Genomic DNA, 15,690 nt, shown 5'->3' on the forward strand with positions numbered 1-15,690 from the left:
TCATAACAGAGAATACTCTTTCTGTAAATGCTGAAGTGGCCGGAACGGACAGCAAAAGTGACACTATTTTGAACAGATTTGGGAAATCAGGTTGTTCCGTAAATATAGCTTGTCATTTTTCTGTGCAATATTATTGATGTAAAAATACTCTACATTTCGAATAATCGCTTACAAAATTATGATGTTTACTTAAGGCCTTAAATAAAGTATTTTTGCGTACTTTATGTGTCTTGTAAAGTATAACGTACGCATAGTCGAAATAGAGTACAATACTTTATAATAAAGTACGGGTGGCAACCCTAGATAGGGCCATAGCAGTTAAAAATGTCTTTCAAATACAGAACCTATTTTAAACGAATACGAAGAAATTGATGCAAAAATAATACGAATGTACAGCGTGCACTTCTATTCTTGTAGAAAGGCACGACTTGAATAAACCATCGTCGGCAGTTGATTCCAAGAATACGCAACCAGGATTAGGTATATATAGCAGTTTAATTCAGTTGCCTAGTGTATCTTTGTTTTGTTTTAGCGGAGATTTTGAAAATTGGATAGAATTTCGGGATGCATTTAGCTCGCTGCTTCTAGTAATAATGTGTTAAGTAAAATTTAAAAATTTTACTATTTAATTTTCTGCTTAAAAGGAGATGCGGCACAAGCCATTAAGTCATTAATAATTTCATCTGAATGGGACATTTTGTGCGAACGATTCGAAAATATGAAACATATAATAAAAAGCAATATTAAGGCACTCTTTAATTTAGAGTTTTTAAAGAATCGTTTCATTACATTTCGTAGATAATATATCAAAAATAATGCAATCTGTAATTTATTACTTATTTACGTTGTTAGCACAAATTTAACACAAAGTACTCGATTTGAGTGGGAATTGTTTAAACATGAAAGTGAATTTCCGCAGTTTAGTGAATTCATTGACATTTTAGAAAAACGGTGCAACTTTTTAGCGTCAATAGAGATAACAGTAGACTTCATAGATTTAAGCTGTAAAAGTAATCATACCCTTCTAATAAATAAAAATGAAAAAAATTAAAATGTACTCAGTTCTGAAAAGTGAAGATGGTGAACTAGGACCGAAAGAAGTAAAAACATCCCACAATCTCAAAAATTCAAGACTAAGGCAAAAAACTATGTAACATTAGGTTGCACTGTCTTTGGTTTTTACGTTACGACCATTTTAAGGAAAATTGTATAGTATTTATTACCCAAATAGAGTAAACACTTACCTATTAAAAACAAAATGATGCATTTAAAAAATTGTTTAAATACTAAGAAAAATTTGTATACATAGACCTGTAACTGTTAATAATTTTTGTAAATAAATTGAGTTAAATACATTCTTCAGAATATATTTTTTATTACTATGCTAGTAAATACAATACATATACTTAAGCAAAATAATCCCTATTTTGGCAGCAGCAATGTCTTCAGTCAATACCACATATTGTATGTTTTCAATAAACAATATAAAAGTGAGTATGTAATTTTAGAAATCACTTACAAACTACAAGCATAGCGAACGAATATATTTCTAATGTATGTATTATGAGTGATCTATTCTGTGTTAACTTTGCAACCTGTTCTAAGTGATATCATCAATGTAAGAAATTTTAAGTAAAAAAAGAAATTGTAATACTAAATGATTAATAAATTTTTCTACATTTTTACTTGTGCTTGATGGCTTTTTTTGGTTTGCCTGTGTGTTGAACTGGTATAGCTCGTGGCATATTACCATCAGCAGGTATCTTTGGTGCAGTAATGGTCAAAACACCATCTGAGGATATGTGCGACTGTAAATGGTTTAGATCGTGATCTTCTGGGAGAACATACTTCCTCACGAAGTGCCTTGAAATTGATCCATGTTCATCAGGTTTTTCTTCATGTTTACCTTCGACGGTCAGCGTGTTTCCAGATGATGTGACTTTAATTTCATCAGGCAAGAAGTGTTGGACATCAACATTCACTTCAAATTTGTCTTTGTCCTCCTTGATAGTGGACGCAGCATCTGTATGTGGAGGGGTGTCCCAGCTGTAGGATCTCTCCCACGGAGCGATTGTTAGAGGGTCCAGAAAAGTTTCATGACCTAAACGAAGACCAAAATATGGATCAAGTGCTCTTGATGGACCAGATGTATGCCAAGGTATCAATGGTGATGGTCTCCTCGATCTTTCATGCCATGGTGCACGTGTTTCCCATGGTGGTAGTGTTACAGGATCCAAAAATTTCTCATTCAAACGAAGACCAAAATATGGATCTAAAAGGGCTCTCGATGGACCAGATGTATGCCAAGGTATTAACGACATTTTAGTTTGTATGTAAGAAAATAATTCTTATCTCACGTTTAAAATTAACAAACACGCTTGTTACTATTCGTTTTTAACAAATTATTATTTTTGCCCATTCGAACGGTTTCAACGACTTCGCACTTATGAACCGCTTGTCGATTGCCGGCTTTTATATGTTTCAGTGGGAACAAGTATAATGTTCAGAAGAATTCTGCGCCTATCCACTAAAATTCTTATTGATCGAGCCACGCACTGGTTACATGTACAAGAATACCAGTGTTTATATGTACATAGGGTAATTGTAGTCAGCCTTTTAATTGGTAATGAAGCTGACGAAGTTTTATCACTATTGTACGATTTTTTAGGTATCTCAATTACAGTATAGGTACCCAAAGAATGTACTTTTTTAATTTGTACTAGTCGTTTAAATAACAAAATGATGAATATTTTAAAATAATTCGAATTACATAAAATTCATACAAATACAAACTGGGTACATTTTAAATGATACCAAGTGGGATACAAATCACAGCCGATATTTTTCTTTTAATCATCTTCCGTATCACTATAGAGATTGTCATTGCACATTCCACATTTTTCCTTATTTCATTATAGCCATTTCGTAAAACCCGCTTCTTCTTTGTCGTTACTTTTTTACGATTTGTGCTTTCCGCATTTCTTTTCCTATTTGCCTTTTTTAATTCTTTTTCTTGTCTCTGATTTTCTTTTTGGTCTTTTAGAAGGAGCCATGGTAGACGTAGACTATACACAATACTAATAAAGAAATTAAGTAACAAAGACGCGTTCTGATTTATAACAAATCGAAAAATTTTAGTTTAAACGAAATAGTATCACAGAATGAAAAACTTATATGAGCTTTTTCGGATAGGCAAATATGGTTGAAATTTATCATATGCCCAGTAATTAGGTTGAGTACTAGTTTTCCTGTATTTGTTTTTTCCAGTACTCGACTAACCCTTAAAAAGAAATCTATGGAAGTTGCAATGCGATTATTGCATCAGAAATAACATCATTTAAATGTTATTAATCTACATATATTCAACTTTGCATTGAATAAAACTTGACCTAGACATTTGTAGGTACACACTATTTTCTGTGATCACCGACGGTACCAAAAAACCCAAATTTACTTACCAAAGTTCAGCCTGGAAACATCCACCACTGTCACATTTTATGTGGTTCATAAATTTATCGTTAAATAGATAAAACTTAATTAAATGTATGCTGGAGGGCATCTGAATACTTATACAGGGAAATCACAAAATTTATGTCTACGCTCTTTTATTCTCAAGCAATTTAACTGACTACTAGGTAGAGGTCGAACTTTGGCATGTTTACCCTATTCATACGGTGTTCATATGGTTAAAAAAGTTTTATTAAAACTCTTTGAAACATTCAAAAAGCTATTGTTTCTTTTATTTCACTTATAATTATATTATTATTAAAACGTTTCATAGTTACATAATCGTTCAAATATATGATACTTATACGTAAATTAGTTTCAACTTATAACGACTGCTAGTAAATCATCAGCACTGCGTTAAAGTATCAAATAATTGAAAAATATTTATTTCATAAGCGAAACAATTACAAGAAATCAATACATCAGAAATATTTACAAATTACGCTGTTGAAAAATATGCATCAAATATAACGAAAATCAATCGCTTACGATTATTAAAAAGTACAACCTATTGATATCACTAATGCAGGAAAAAATTACTTGAAACTGATTGCTCTTTTTGGTTTTCCTGTATGTTGAATTGGTATACTTCTTGCCGCATTACCATCATCGGGTACCTTTGGTGCAATAATGGTCAAAACACCATCAGATGATAAGTGCGATTGTACCTGACTTAAGTCGTGATCTTCTGGAAGGGCATACCTTCTCACAAAGTGACGCGAAATGTATCCGTGTTCGTCAGGTTTTTCTTCGTGTTTACCTTCAACGGTCAGTGTGTTTCCGGATGATGTAACTTTAATTTCTTCAGGCTTGAAGTGTTGGACATCGATGTCCAGCTGGAATCTGTCTTTGTCCTCTTTTATGGTGGATCCCAGTAGCGGTGTTAGGGTAGGGCGCGGTTGGGCGATCGCCCAGGGCGCCGGACAAAAGGGGCGCCGCAGGCGCCCTCCACCTCATTCTCAAAATTAAGCGGACGGAAGCCCTAAATTAAGTGGATTTTTTTTATGTTGGCAACACTTGAACGGAACGTAATCCGTTCGATCGGAGTTTATTTTACAGGGAATCCCCAATCAAAGAAAAACACATTGTCTATCTCCTTTTTGCCCGATCAAAATGTGGTTACACCTATTTTTGTTTTAAATTTCATCAAAGATCGCTACTTACAAGAACTGTATCCAAATGTATGGATAGCATTGCGAATATTACTGACTATACCTGTAACGGTTGCTAGCGGGGAGCGGAGTTTTTCAAAGCTGAAGCTGATAAAAACCTATCTTCGATCAACAATATCTCAATCTAGATTGACAAACTTAGCAACTTTGTCAATTGAAAACGAAATTGCTGAAAACATAGACTTTGATAACCTTATAAAAGAGCTTGCTGATAGAAAGGCCAGAAAAGTAAAATTTTATTAGTTTGTTTCTAATAAATGGTTATTTTTTATAATAAATAATTATTTGTTTTAATAAATGGTTATTTCATTATATGCTTTCCCTTTTTTCCTATGGGTTTGAATTGTAGTTGGAGGGCGCCGTAGAAATCTCGCCCAGGGCGCTGGTAATGGTAAAACCGGCACTGGTGGATCCAGTATCTGTAGGTAGCAGAGATTCCCAATTGTAATAAGATCGCAGCGGCCATCTTCTGTGCCACGGTGCCCGTGTTTCCCATGGTGCCAGTGTTAAAGGAGCCAAAAGATCATCATCATCCAAACGGAGGCCAAAATATGGATCTAGAGCTCTTGATGGAGCAGTTGTATGCCAAGGTATTAATGACATTTTAGTTTGTAATATGTACTTCTTGTTTCACGTTGGATATAAAATACACACTATTGTTGTTTTAATTAATTATTGCTTCTGCTCACTCGAAACGGATTGAACAACTTCTTAATAGTGAACGTGTTGAACCACTTGCTGATGCCGGCATTTATATATATTAGCGGGAATATTCCGGAGAATTCGTGCGCCTACTGGAATCCTTATTGATCAAAATGTGGAGGAACGTGGGGCCCCGCATTGGGTCGTTTGAACTTTCAATGTCATGTATTAGACATGTATATGTATGGTTACTAGGGGCTGGGATAGTTATTTTTTTGAATTTTCATTCTCTCAGGGGCTTAAATGCATTGAAATTGTTCGAGTCATATTCATCAAAATTCAGTTTCTTTTAATGTCTACTTTTTTCATATAATAGATTCTTTCAGAATCAAAATCTTTTGTTTTTTTCGAGAAGGATTTCTTTTGTGAAACGAACGTTTCAATTAGGGTTTACTGTTAGTTAAAATTTGAAGGATGACAATAACATAGCCCACCGTACAGTTAAATTGATGGAATACCATTATAGCAACAGCAGTTTATAGCACAATAATCAGAATTATATTCATTCTTGCTAAAGCTGAGTTATTAAAAATGTGAAAATTGATTAAATAAAATTAAGAAAACATTATGCATTGTATAAAAGTAGTACTTGAAATTTTATCTTAGTATCGGGTTTTGTCTAAAGGCGTTAGCACTCAAAGCATAGGATAGATCAGTTATTCCGCGGAACGCCTACATTTTGACCTCTGACTATAATAATATTATATGTATAGGTAGAGTTTGCTATTTTAGGAATACAAGTCAGTAGCTTATAATAGATGCTGTGAATAATTTCATTAATTTTCATAACAGTTCAATATGTGCAAAATTGGTAATGAAACTCTCTTAGCCTATTTCAGTAAGTTCAGGTAGGAAGTTATTATTTTTGGAGATGTATGTATAAACTATTTACATATATGGAGTGGTTAATAAAATACGTCACTCAAAATTTCACCTTTTTAGACCCTTCCCACCCCCTTGGTCACACTTTCAGTGACGCCCCTACTTCACAACAAGCCAATCCGACCCCCCTATACATGATTTCATGTGATTAAAAAGAGCAATGACAATGATTTTCTTTCGTGATGAAAAATTTTAAGAATTGTCAAGTTAAGAAAAACATTAAAATAAAATTGATGAAATGCAAACGTCACATTTACATAGACCCCCCTTCCCCTTGTCATATTTCGTCACGCTAAACAATACTCTTCCCTACCCCTTATTTGCGAACATATTTTATGATCACCCCTATTATGTAATATGTACCTCATATATAATTAAAATATCTGACGAATTAAATTAACACAATATGCAAAATATAAGTAAAAAAACAACTATTTATTTTGTATTAGGCATTTCAATTGTACATACATATATGTATAGTTAGATATTGTTTTCAAAACGTTAAAGCAAACCGTAACGAGATAGTAAGTTTTATTTTTGAAGTTGAAATCATCATATACACTAACTCACAGTTGTTCAAAATTTCATATCTGAAAATTCTTATCAAGAAAAAACATTACGTTTTTAATTCATGTAAGTGTGTGGTTGTTATTTTAAATCATATTTAACATTCTCCGAATTATTAGAAAATTTCTAGGTATTTCACATTTATGAAATTTGACAAAATCTATTACACTATTACAATTTACCCATGTCTAAATCACAGATTATATTGTAAGGCACAAATTTGAAGCTGACAATTGACAATAAAACATAAAAAAAATGCATAGGTATTACATTAGATAACAATAAATTACCGATACGTATTTTTTTTCATCTGGTTTAACTTCTTACTGTGGTTGCTGTTGTGGCTCACTCGGTGAAATTTCAACTGGCGTATTAGGTTCTTGTGCAATTGGGATTATTCTTTCTCCTTGAACTGGTGGAGGTTGACTTGGCACAACTTCCTGTTTCTTTTGTTCAGGAACGTTTTCAACATTTTTATAAACCGCTGGTTGGCTAACCTCTTCTCTTTTGCTTTCCATGGGTTTGCTGGGTTGTCCAGTTTGTGTAATCGGAATAGAGGTCACTCCCTGGCCGCCGATAGCCTTCTTGGGGGCTGTAATGGTCAAAACACCATCAGACGATAACGTAGACTGCACTTGATTTAAATCATGATCGTTTGGAACATCGTATTTCCTCACAAAGTGTCTGAAGATAAAACCGTGTTCGTCTGGTTTTTCTTCGTGTTTTCCTTCGATAACAACGGTGTTTCCGGAAGTTTTTACGCTTATTTCATCAGGTTTAAAATGCTGAACATCAACACTCACTTGAAACTTGTCTTTATCCGATACGATTGGACTAACATCTCGAATTGGAGCTTGCCACGGATTTAGGTAAAGATTTCTTTGAAAGGGAACGGTTAACGCTAGTAGATCATCAGGATCAAGCCCGAAACCACGATTATAGACACGTGAAGATCGAAATGGGTCCCAGTAGTATAATGACATTGTTGTTGATATAATGTAAATGCAACGATAGATAATATTAAGACAGGAACTACTGTTTAGGCACTTAATACTTAGGTCACTTTTTCGAGAAATATTAGAGGATACGCGTTAAACTCTTTATATATTTTATGTTTCGGGATACGTATATTATAAACAGGGAACGTTTTATGTAATTATAGATTTTGCAGGCGAGCCAGCTGGCACGTATACAACAACAGTAACGTTTCTGGAATAAATTCATCAGATCCTGTCACTTGGCAGTAGCTTGCAACATAACAGGATATGTAGTATATTATTTGTATCAATTGCATATTTTGGGGCAGTTTAATGCCTTTTTTTTATAATTTAGTGCCTTAATTCATGATTCATCATAGATGCATAATTATAAATACATAAATAAACGCTGAGGTCTACGGCAGTTTGGCAGTAAGATTAAATTGTTGAGAAAAGCTAGATAAAATTAAAGAAATTAATTATAAGCAATTATTATGTTAAACGTCGCTTAAAAACGAGTCAATATTTGCAATTTTTAATGATATCTGTACCTAAAACAAAACAGGGAACTTATCTCTAATCTCTAAAGCAGCGAGATATATATGTGTATGTACGTCAAAATGGGTAAAAGAAAAGCATAGCGAGTTCAAGGAATCCCAGAATAGAAGAAAATTGCCTAATTGTAAGTAACAATTTTACTGTGAGTGACGAGATAATTAAGAAAACAGTAAAACAAATTGATTCACAAATAAATGAAGATGATAAACAATTTCAAGGCCAGCGATGGATTCGGTACATATGTACCTACATATCCTTTTACGGTTTTTGGCTATTGAATGTTATTTCTATCAATTAAAAATTACTATTCAACCAACTACACCGCTGTTTTTTTTTTATAAAGTGACTAAATCCGTGGAACTACTAAAAAATTAAGATTACATAGCTAATATTTAAAAACAGATTTTATTTACATTTAAAATTAGACCATGTTCACGACTGTTGCTAAACTATTCATACGTACCTATATATTTAATTATAATAATTGTCATACTTATCAATGAAAATAAAACGATAAATACATATAAATCTGCTTAAACATGTTTTGTACATACTATAACCGGTAGTGTACCTTTTTAGCAAAAGTATTATAGAATAGATAGAAAGGTACCAAGAGGTATCATTTTTTTTTAAACATGCACCTACTAATATAAGTTCAAATCGGTACTTAAAAATTATTTACTCATTAACGGTAGGTGTTAATTAACTGTGTAAGTAGGCACCTATGTACAATAAATTCTAGTGATAAGTAACTGATAATTTATATTTTTATAAAATTATCAACAAGGCACTTTTTACTGACATAGTTTTCACACATTTTCTTTGGAGTGTACCAAAATTAAAATTTCAAAAAGTGAAAACTTAGGAGCCGTTTGGTGGACTATAGATTTCTCCAATATTCATATTATAAACAAGACACTTTTTATATCTTCTAACTAGGATTTCCCAGTACACCGGTCGCACCCTTGTGAAACTCGATTTCAATCAAATATAAATAAAGAATCCTTATACATTGAAAGAAAACTCATTTGTTTCCCAACCTTCCACACCTTCCAACTTGGGAATTGTCGAAAATGAAAGGGAAATCAATACAACCTTGGCCGCTAAAACTGTGACATTGAAAAATCACACGTGCTAAACTGGTATACAAGTATGCGCTCGGTTCGTGTAGCATTCGCGTCAATAATCTGTTAAAAGCAACATAGAAAACAGACGTAAACTGTAAACAACAATAATTTCTGTTTATACATAGAGCAAAAAAACCGTAAATAACAAATCTATTAATAGTCTATGTGTTTACTGTCTGCTATTTGTATAGGTTTGCTATAATAAATGCAGCATTTGAATTACATTGTCTGCAAGTAAATGAGCAATCCGGTATGATTACATAATGTCAGAGGTGGATCTAGGATTTTAAAAGAGGGAGTTTAGAAAAATTTATGGCTTTTTTCTCGAATTGAAATAATCTTCCAATAGACGTCTTTCTTTGATTTACTATCGTTATTTTCGTGACCATTTTTAGGGTTCCGTACCTCAAAAAAAAAACCCTTACAGGTCTTTTTCTCAGAAACGTGTGAAGGTATAACACAAGTAAAAGAAAAAATCCGAAAACCGTAAATTTACAGTTACATATAAAGGCAGTAAACAGGACATACGTAGATACCACTCTAAGATAAATTCTAGCAAAAGATCTGTAAGTAAATGTGGAATTTTAGTTTTTCTGGCCCCCTTCCCCCTCCCACGGATCCATCACTGGATAGTGTAAACAGAATATTCTGGAAACGAATAGGCACCTATCTATGCTGCATACCAAAAAATAAATTAATTTCACATTTTCTGGCAAACAAAACATGTTTTTCTTATTATTTATGTTTAGTGCAAATGCACCACGTGTATGTCATCCATATTTGTTATTAAATATTTACGATCAAACTAATAATAACCATTTATGTAGGGGATTTAAATAAAAAATATACTTACACACGTTAATACTTTTTATCATCTATCTAATCAGAGAATATAAACAAAAATAACTAAAAATAAAGTATTGTGTACGAGATTTAGATTACTAGGTACTTCGGGTGTGTAACCGTACAATAAAAAAAATATGTTTTGGATCAAAGACTGTTTTAATAAGATAGGGAAATTATAAACACAATTTAAATAGACTGAAATTTAAACAGATTACCTTGCCGTTTAGAATAACGAAAAATATGTACATGTAATAAAAAATTATTTTGGTAGCAATTAAATGAGAAATGTAGGTAATTAATTTTATCAATTATTAATTGTTTAATTCCATTTACTGAAATTTAAGGTGTAGATTTCTTATAATACAATAAGCTTCGGGACTACATTATTATTATTATTTTTAATTCTTGTTTGTTACTTCTTTGTTTGCTTTTAATCGTTGTGGGTAGTTTTATGACATTCAGAAATTTTTAAAATGGTATCTACATGATGACCTCTCACAAAGCTTTCCATAACTTGTCAGGATTTTCATACAACTGAACCGGGTCGAGCCCAAAAACTGAGTTTCCCTATACGAACATCTTTATTACCTGCAGAAACCCCTCTTTGAAGTAGGGAAAATTATTCACAATATTTATTGGACAAGCCCTGTACTTTACCACAGAAGGTAGACCATTTTCAAAATGGGTAAAACATGTTCAGTACCTACCAAAATAGATCCACAAAGCAAATTGCATGGGGAATTAGATATTCAAATTTAATCAATTTAAAATTTTCTTGTAAAAAGAAAACGAACACAAATTTTCAGAAGTGCATATATATGTATTTTTCGATTTTCATGCGGAAACAAACAAAAAATTTGTATCACACAAATACCTACCACCTATATAACATAAAACAAAAATACGCGTGTACATTATTACATAGAGACATAGACAATATACAATATACATACATATATTTATTATTCAAATTACAAGCGGAGAAAATGGTGTTGCACAATATTTTTTTTGAAAAGTGATTACATTATTTATATATAGGTACCTAACCTACTACTAATCGTAAATGCATGAAGATGCAGCAGGATTATCAACACTTCGTAAAAAAACAAACCCTAGTTATAGTTTTAACATATACAGCATGTTCATTTTTTCTTTTCTTCTTTTTCCTCCTTTTTGGCTTCAATAGGTCGACTTGGTTGACCGGTTTGTTGAATCGGAATGGGTTTCTCGTCCTTACCTCCCTCGGATTTTCGCGGTGCTGTAATTGTCAGGACACCATCAGAAGACAAACTAGATTGCACTTGGTCGACGTCATGATCGTCTGGAAGAACGTATCTCCTTACAAAGTGCCTGGAAATGAAACCATGTTCATCGGGTTTCTCTTCGTGTTTTCCTTCGATGGTAATCGTATGGCCAGACGATGTCACTTTGATCTCTTCGGGTTTAAAGTGTTGAACATCCAGACTAACTTGGAATTTATCTTTGTCCGATTGGATGAGGGAACCAGCGTCAGAAGCAGAAGATGGTGTTCGCCACGGTCTCAGGTATCCCGCAGGACTTCTAATTAGGCTTCTCTCAATTGGTAGGGTTAATGGTGCGAAAAGGTCCTCCGGAGTCAATCCAAGACCGAAATGCTGGTCCATAATGCGAGATGGACGGAAAGGATCAAACATCATTAACGACATATTGGATAATAAAAACTCACTGATCAATAATTATTCACAACGAAAAAACTTGTTGGAATGACTTTCGCTTTCTTGTTGTCAATTGTTGCTGAAGGGCGTCTGCGACCGTTTATATAGTCGGGTTAATGATAGCCGGCTGGCGGGGAATTTAATTCGCGAAAATTCTCGACGATTCTATACCCGTGCGCATCAAAAGCAGTAAACAATTCATGAGATATTATCACTTTGCTTTTTCCTATTAGATTGTCTGTGTATATGTTAACGGAAATGTGTGTACTCCGTCATTGTATGCTATTCCTAGGAAATGTATGTAATTCCTAAAATCGCCCGGAAATGTGTGAAATAAATTATATTAGACAGATTTCCTAGGAAATGTATACATTTCTTAAATAGTAATCGGAAATGTATTACATTCAAGATGGCAATGGGTACGCGGGGATAGCGGAGCGAGGGGAGGGTATTACGCCATCCGATAAGGCGATTTATTGTATTCACAGATAACTCTCATCCTCAGTTTACTAACGGGTTTTATTCAATTTATTCACAGAAAGCATTACTTTTATACATTTCCTAGTACAATATCGGAATTTTATACAATTCCTAGGAAATGTACACATTTATTGTATTAAAAAATCTTTGAAAGAATGTTTGGTAAATGTCTAGATGATGGCCCCCACCCCTGAGTAAATCCCCATAAAAAATTTGCGGCGGTCTCACCCCCATAAAAAGTTATGGGGGTTGAAAGTTGATTATTTTGACAATTTTCATACACTATAATTCAAATAAAATTCAATAAAAAAATTATTTTCAAGCGGGTGGAGGTGGGGGATCGAAAGAGGGTGGTCACTTGAACAAAACCCGATAACCTAACCTAACCTAACCTACCCTATTGATAAAGATATTTAAATAATGTTTTATATAACTTTCTCAATATTTTTATGTATTTTTCATTAGTTTTACCTTTGAATATTGTTTAAGAATGACTATATAAATATTTACATGCCCAAAATGTATAAAAATTGGCATATTTATTAACTTTGAACCCCTATAACTTTTTATGGGGGTGACACCGCCACGAACTTTTATGGTACAGTGGTGGGGGAGACCTCCTCCTTCGATCCCCCCCATCTAGACCGTTACCGAAAGTTTTATACATTTCCTAAATAGCGTCGGAATTGTATGTATTTCCTAGGAATTGTATATCATTCCTAGAGTTCTTACATTTCCGGTAACACATATACCAGGTATCAATTTTTTTTGTCACTTCAATTATCGTTCTTCATGAGGTGTATCTGCTGATTTTTAGAATTTTTGCGGTAAATTCCTGAAAATGTTTGTCCCTGCTACTCAAATCACTAAAACTAACTACTTTGACTTCGGAAGACATTTATAGTAATTTTTCTAATCCTAAATCCATATAATTATGGACACAAAAATAAAATAAATAAATAGTGCATGTACGAAGTATTAGGTTCCAACATTATTCGTAGCAAATTAGCAACAGAATATGGATTTTACATAAAACTTTTTGATGATTTCCTACTATTGGGCCTATACTTTGTTATAGTACTGTCAATTAGCATACACAGTACCTATATAGGTACGTTTTTTTTTTGGCACGGCAACAATTAATTTATTTTGTGATATGATTTCCAATAGCCCTTTTGTAGTTAAAAAAAAAGTTTAAAATATATCCACAGTGATTTTATACTTCGTAACTTTTACTCGTTACTAGATTGTGATAGAATGCCATTAAACGAATCTTCTTGATACGTTGGATTTACAATCATCAATTTGTGATCTTTTAAATGTTTTATATTTGTTTAACTACAACTTCTCCTTTAGTATAATTTGTTTTTTTGCATTAAAATATTTTTTTCAGTAACCTGTCAGCAATCTAGCGTTTTCGTGAATAACTTTATTCCATTTTGAAATAAAATAAAATCTTACTAATAAACGAACTTTATTACTTATTATTTGTACTTACAACATAAAGGAACGAATACGAAAATACATTAATTGTGCAACCTACATATAATGAACAATACAAATACCTAATACTAATAATAATAAGGTAACAAATACATAGAACTGGTGAAACCTGAGAAATGTTACAAATCAAAAATTCAGTCTGAAACAAATACAATTACTTATAAACCTGCTTATTTCTTCTGCTTATTTTCAATGGGTTTGCTGGGTTGTCCAGTTTGCTGAATTGGAATGCTTTTCTCTTCCTTGCCGTCCGAAGACTTCCTAGGCGCCGTGATGCTCAAAACTCCATCAGAAGAGAGGTTGGACTGCACTTGGTTCATGTCGTGCCCTTCTGGTAGAACATACCTCCTTACGAAATGCCTGGAGATGTAACCATGTTCGTCTGGCTTCTCTTCGTGTTTACCCTCGATGATCAGGGTGTTACCAGACGCTGTTACCTTAATTTCTTCTGGTTTGAAGTGCTGTACGTCCAAATTTACTTGGAACTTATCTTTGTCGGCTGTTACCACTGACCCGGTATCCCTAGCAGCGGATGGTGTCCTCCAGTGCCGTAGGTAACCAGCAGGGCACCTGAACAGACTTCTTTCCAAAGGCGCCAACAGATCTTCAGGATCTAAACCCAAACCAAACTGTTGGTCCAGGACGCGAGATGGTCTGAATGGATCCCACAACAATAGAGACATTTTTCGTGGATTCTTTAGTATCAACAATCAACTGCACTTAATAAAAATCGCTTTGAAGACTCGCTTTGTGTACGCTTTGGCAACTTCGCAGCTCGCAGTACTGTTTACGAATGACTGGCGGCAGGTCGGACGCGCTCGTTTATATACGTTGGATACGAATTTCCAGAGTGTTCGAGACAAAATCTGGACTACTCCAGGTGGTTCTACAATAAGTCGTTGAAATTTGGTCGTTTTTTTTTTGTATTGAAACTTTAAAAATTCATTTAGGTGCACATAATGTGTGTACCCCTTCTTATTTTGCATTGAGTATAAATAACATTACTGAAATAATAATTATATAGGTAAATATAATCAATAACACATACATACCTAATAGACTACTTATGTTTAGTAAATTACCCTTTAAGAAATATGTATTAGTACATATTTGAAAAATGCATTGTGCCATTTTCTCAGTTGCTAATAAGTAAAGTGATTTGTTTAAATAAACTAACACAATTTGTAAACTTTTCACATGTTTTTTTATTTAAACAACTATTTCGCTACACTATAACTTTACCAATTTTTTTGTGTATTACACAGTTTAAGAAACAATTGTCGTTTAAGAAGTTGTGAAAAGTTTGCAAATACATACTATAATTTTTAATCCATTAATACACATGAAAAAACTGAAATACTAAAATGAAGAAAAATATATAAGTGGAGTATCTACGTAAAATTAAATTTGATTGAAGATTAAAATAAAAATTCATGCGGAAATTAAACTATAAAATACAACAACCGATGAACGAATCGGTTAAATTGATGTGAAAAATAAAATATGGGCCTATACTGTAAATCTACATATTTGTACCTATTTACATTTGCATTAATCGATTATAAATTTAAAGATATACACCTATAAATAAAATAAAGAAAAAAATATAGGTATCTCGATAGTTATAACCATTTGGGTATGTAGCAATAACAGGAAATTTTGTAGGTAAATTAAT

The 15,690-nt window shown here is 33.1% G+C and overlaps 4 protein-coding genes across 5 annotated transcripts; all 4 read right to left on the reverse strand.

Annotated features, from left to right (window-relative positions):
• Window positions 1-1,498: 1,498 nt before the first annotated feature.
• LOC108736378 (alpha-crystallin B chain-like) lies at window positions 1,499-2,472 on the reverse strand. Its single transcript, XM_018468779.1, has one exon. The coding sequence runs from the start codon at window positions 2,319-2,321 to the stop codon at window positions 1,683-1,685; it is 639 nt and encodes a 212-aa protein (XP_018324281.1). The 5' UTR covers window positions 2,322-2,472; the 3' UTR covers window positions 1,499-1,682.
• A 1,393-nt stretch (window positions 2,473-3,865) lies between these two features.
• Window positions 3,866-6,592, reverse strand: LOC108736382 (heat shock protein Hsp-12.2-like). Of its 2 annotated transcripts, none has more exons than XM_018468784.1 (2): window positions 5,094-6,592; window positions 3,866-4,379 (listed from the first exon to the last, which is right to left on the reverse strand). In XM_018468784.1, the coding sequence occupies exons 1-2, from the start codon at window positions 5,280-5,282 to the stop codon at window positions 4,044-4,046; spliced, it is 525 nt and encodes a 174-aa protein (XP_018324286.1). In that variant the 5' UTR covers window positions 5,283-6,592; the 3' UTR covers window positions 3,866-4,043. The 2 variants fall into 2 exon arrangements, with proteins under 2 accessions (XP_018324286.1, XP_018324287.1); XM_018468785.1 differs by having other exon boundaries at window positions 3,866-4,371; window positions 5,086-6,592.
• A 305-nt stretch (window positions 6,593-6,897) lies between these two features.
• Window positions 6,898-7,953, reverse strand: LOC108736381 (alpha-crystallin A chain-like). Its single transcript, XM_018468783.2, has one exon. The coding sequence runs from the start codon at window positions 7,811-7,813 to the stop codon at window positions 7,154-7,156; it is 660 nt and encodes a 219-aa protein (XP_018324285.1). The 5' UTR covers window positions 7,814-7,953; the 3' UTR covers window positions 6,898-7,153.
• Window positions 7,954-11,467: 3,514 nt separating this feature from the next.
• LOC108736385 lies at window positions 11,468-14,790 on the reverse strand. Its single transcript, XM_018468794.2, has 2 exons — window positions 14,188-14,790; window positions 11,468-12,052 (listed from the first exon to the last, which is right to left on the reverse strand). Exons 1-2 carry the CDS (start codon window positions 14,696-14,698, stop codon window positions 11,481-11,483), a joined length of 1,083 nt encoding a protein of 360 aa, XP_018324296.2. The 5' UTR covers window positions 14,699-14,790; the 3' UTR covers window positions 11,468-11,480.
• Between the last annotated feature and the right edge of the window lie 900 nt (window positions 14,791-15,690).

This window comes from Agrilus planipennis, unplaced genomic scaffold, assembly GCF_000699045.2.
Source record: "Agrilus planipennis isolate EAB-ADULT unplaced genomic scaffold, Apla_2.0 scaffold122, whole genome shotgun sequence".
NCBI lineage: Eukaryota > Metazoa > Arthropoda > Insecta > Coleoptera > Buprestidae > Agrilus > Agrilus planipennis.

Coding starts and splice junctions, on each gene's coding strand:
- LOC108736378 (XM_018468779.1), bottom strand. CDS start 2,321: ATGTCGTTAATACCTTGGCATACATCTGGTCCATCGAGAGCCCTTTTA.
- LOC108736382 (XM_018468784.1), bottom strand. CDS start 5,282: ATGTCATTAATACCTTGGCATACAACTGCTCCATCAAGAGCTCTAGAT. Junction 4,380..5,093: donor CTCTGCTACCTACAGATACT/GGATCCACCAGT, acceptor ACACCGCTACTG/GGATCCACCATAAAAGAGGA.
- LOC108736381 (XM_018468783.2), bottom strand. CDS start 7,813: ATGTCATTATACTACTGGGACCCATTTCGATCTTCACGTGTCTATAAT.
- LOC108736385 (XM_018468794.2), bottom strand. CDS start 14,698: ATGTCTCTATTGTTGTGGGATCCATTCAGACCATCTCGCGTCCTGGAC. Junction 12,053..14,187: donor TGAAAATAAGCAGAAGAAAT/AAGCAGGTTTAT, acceptor GTTGTGAATAAT/TATTGATCAGTGAGTTTTTA.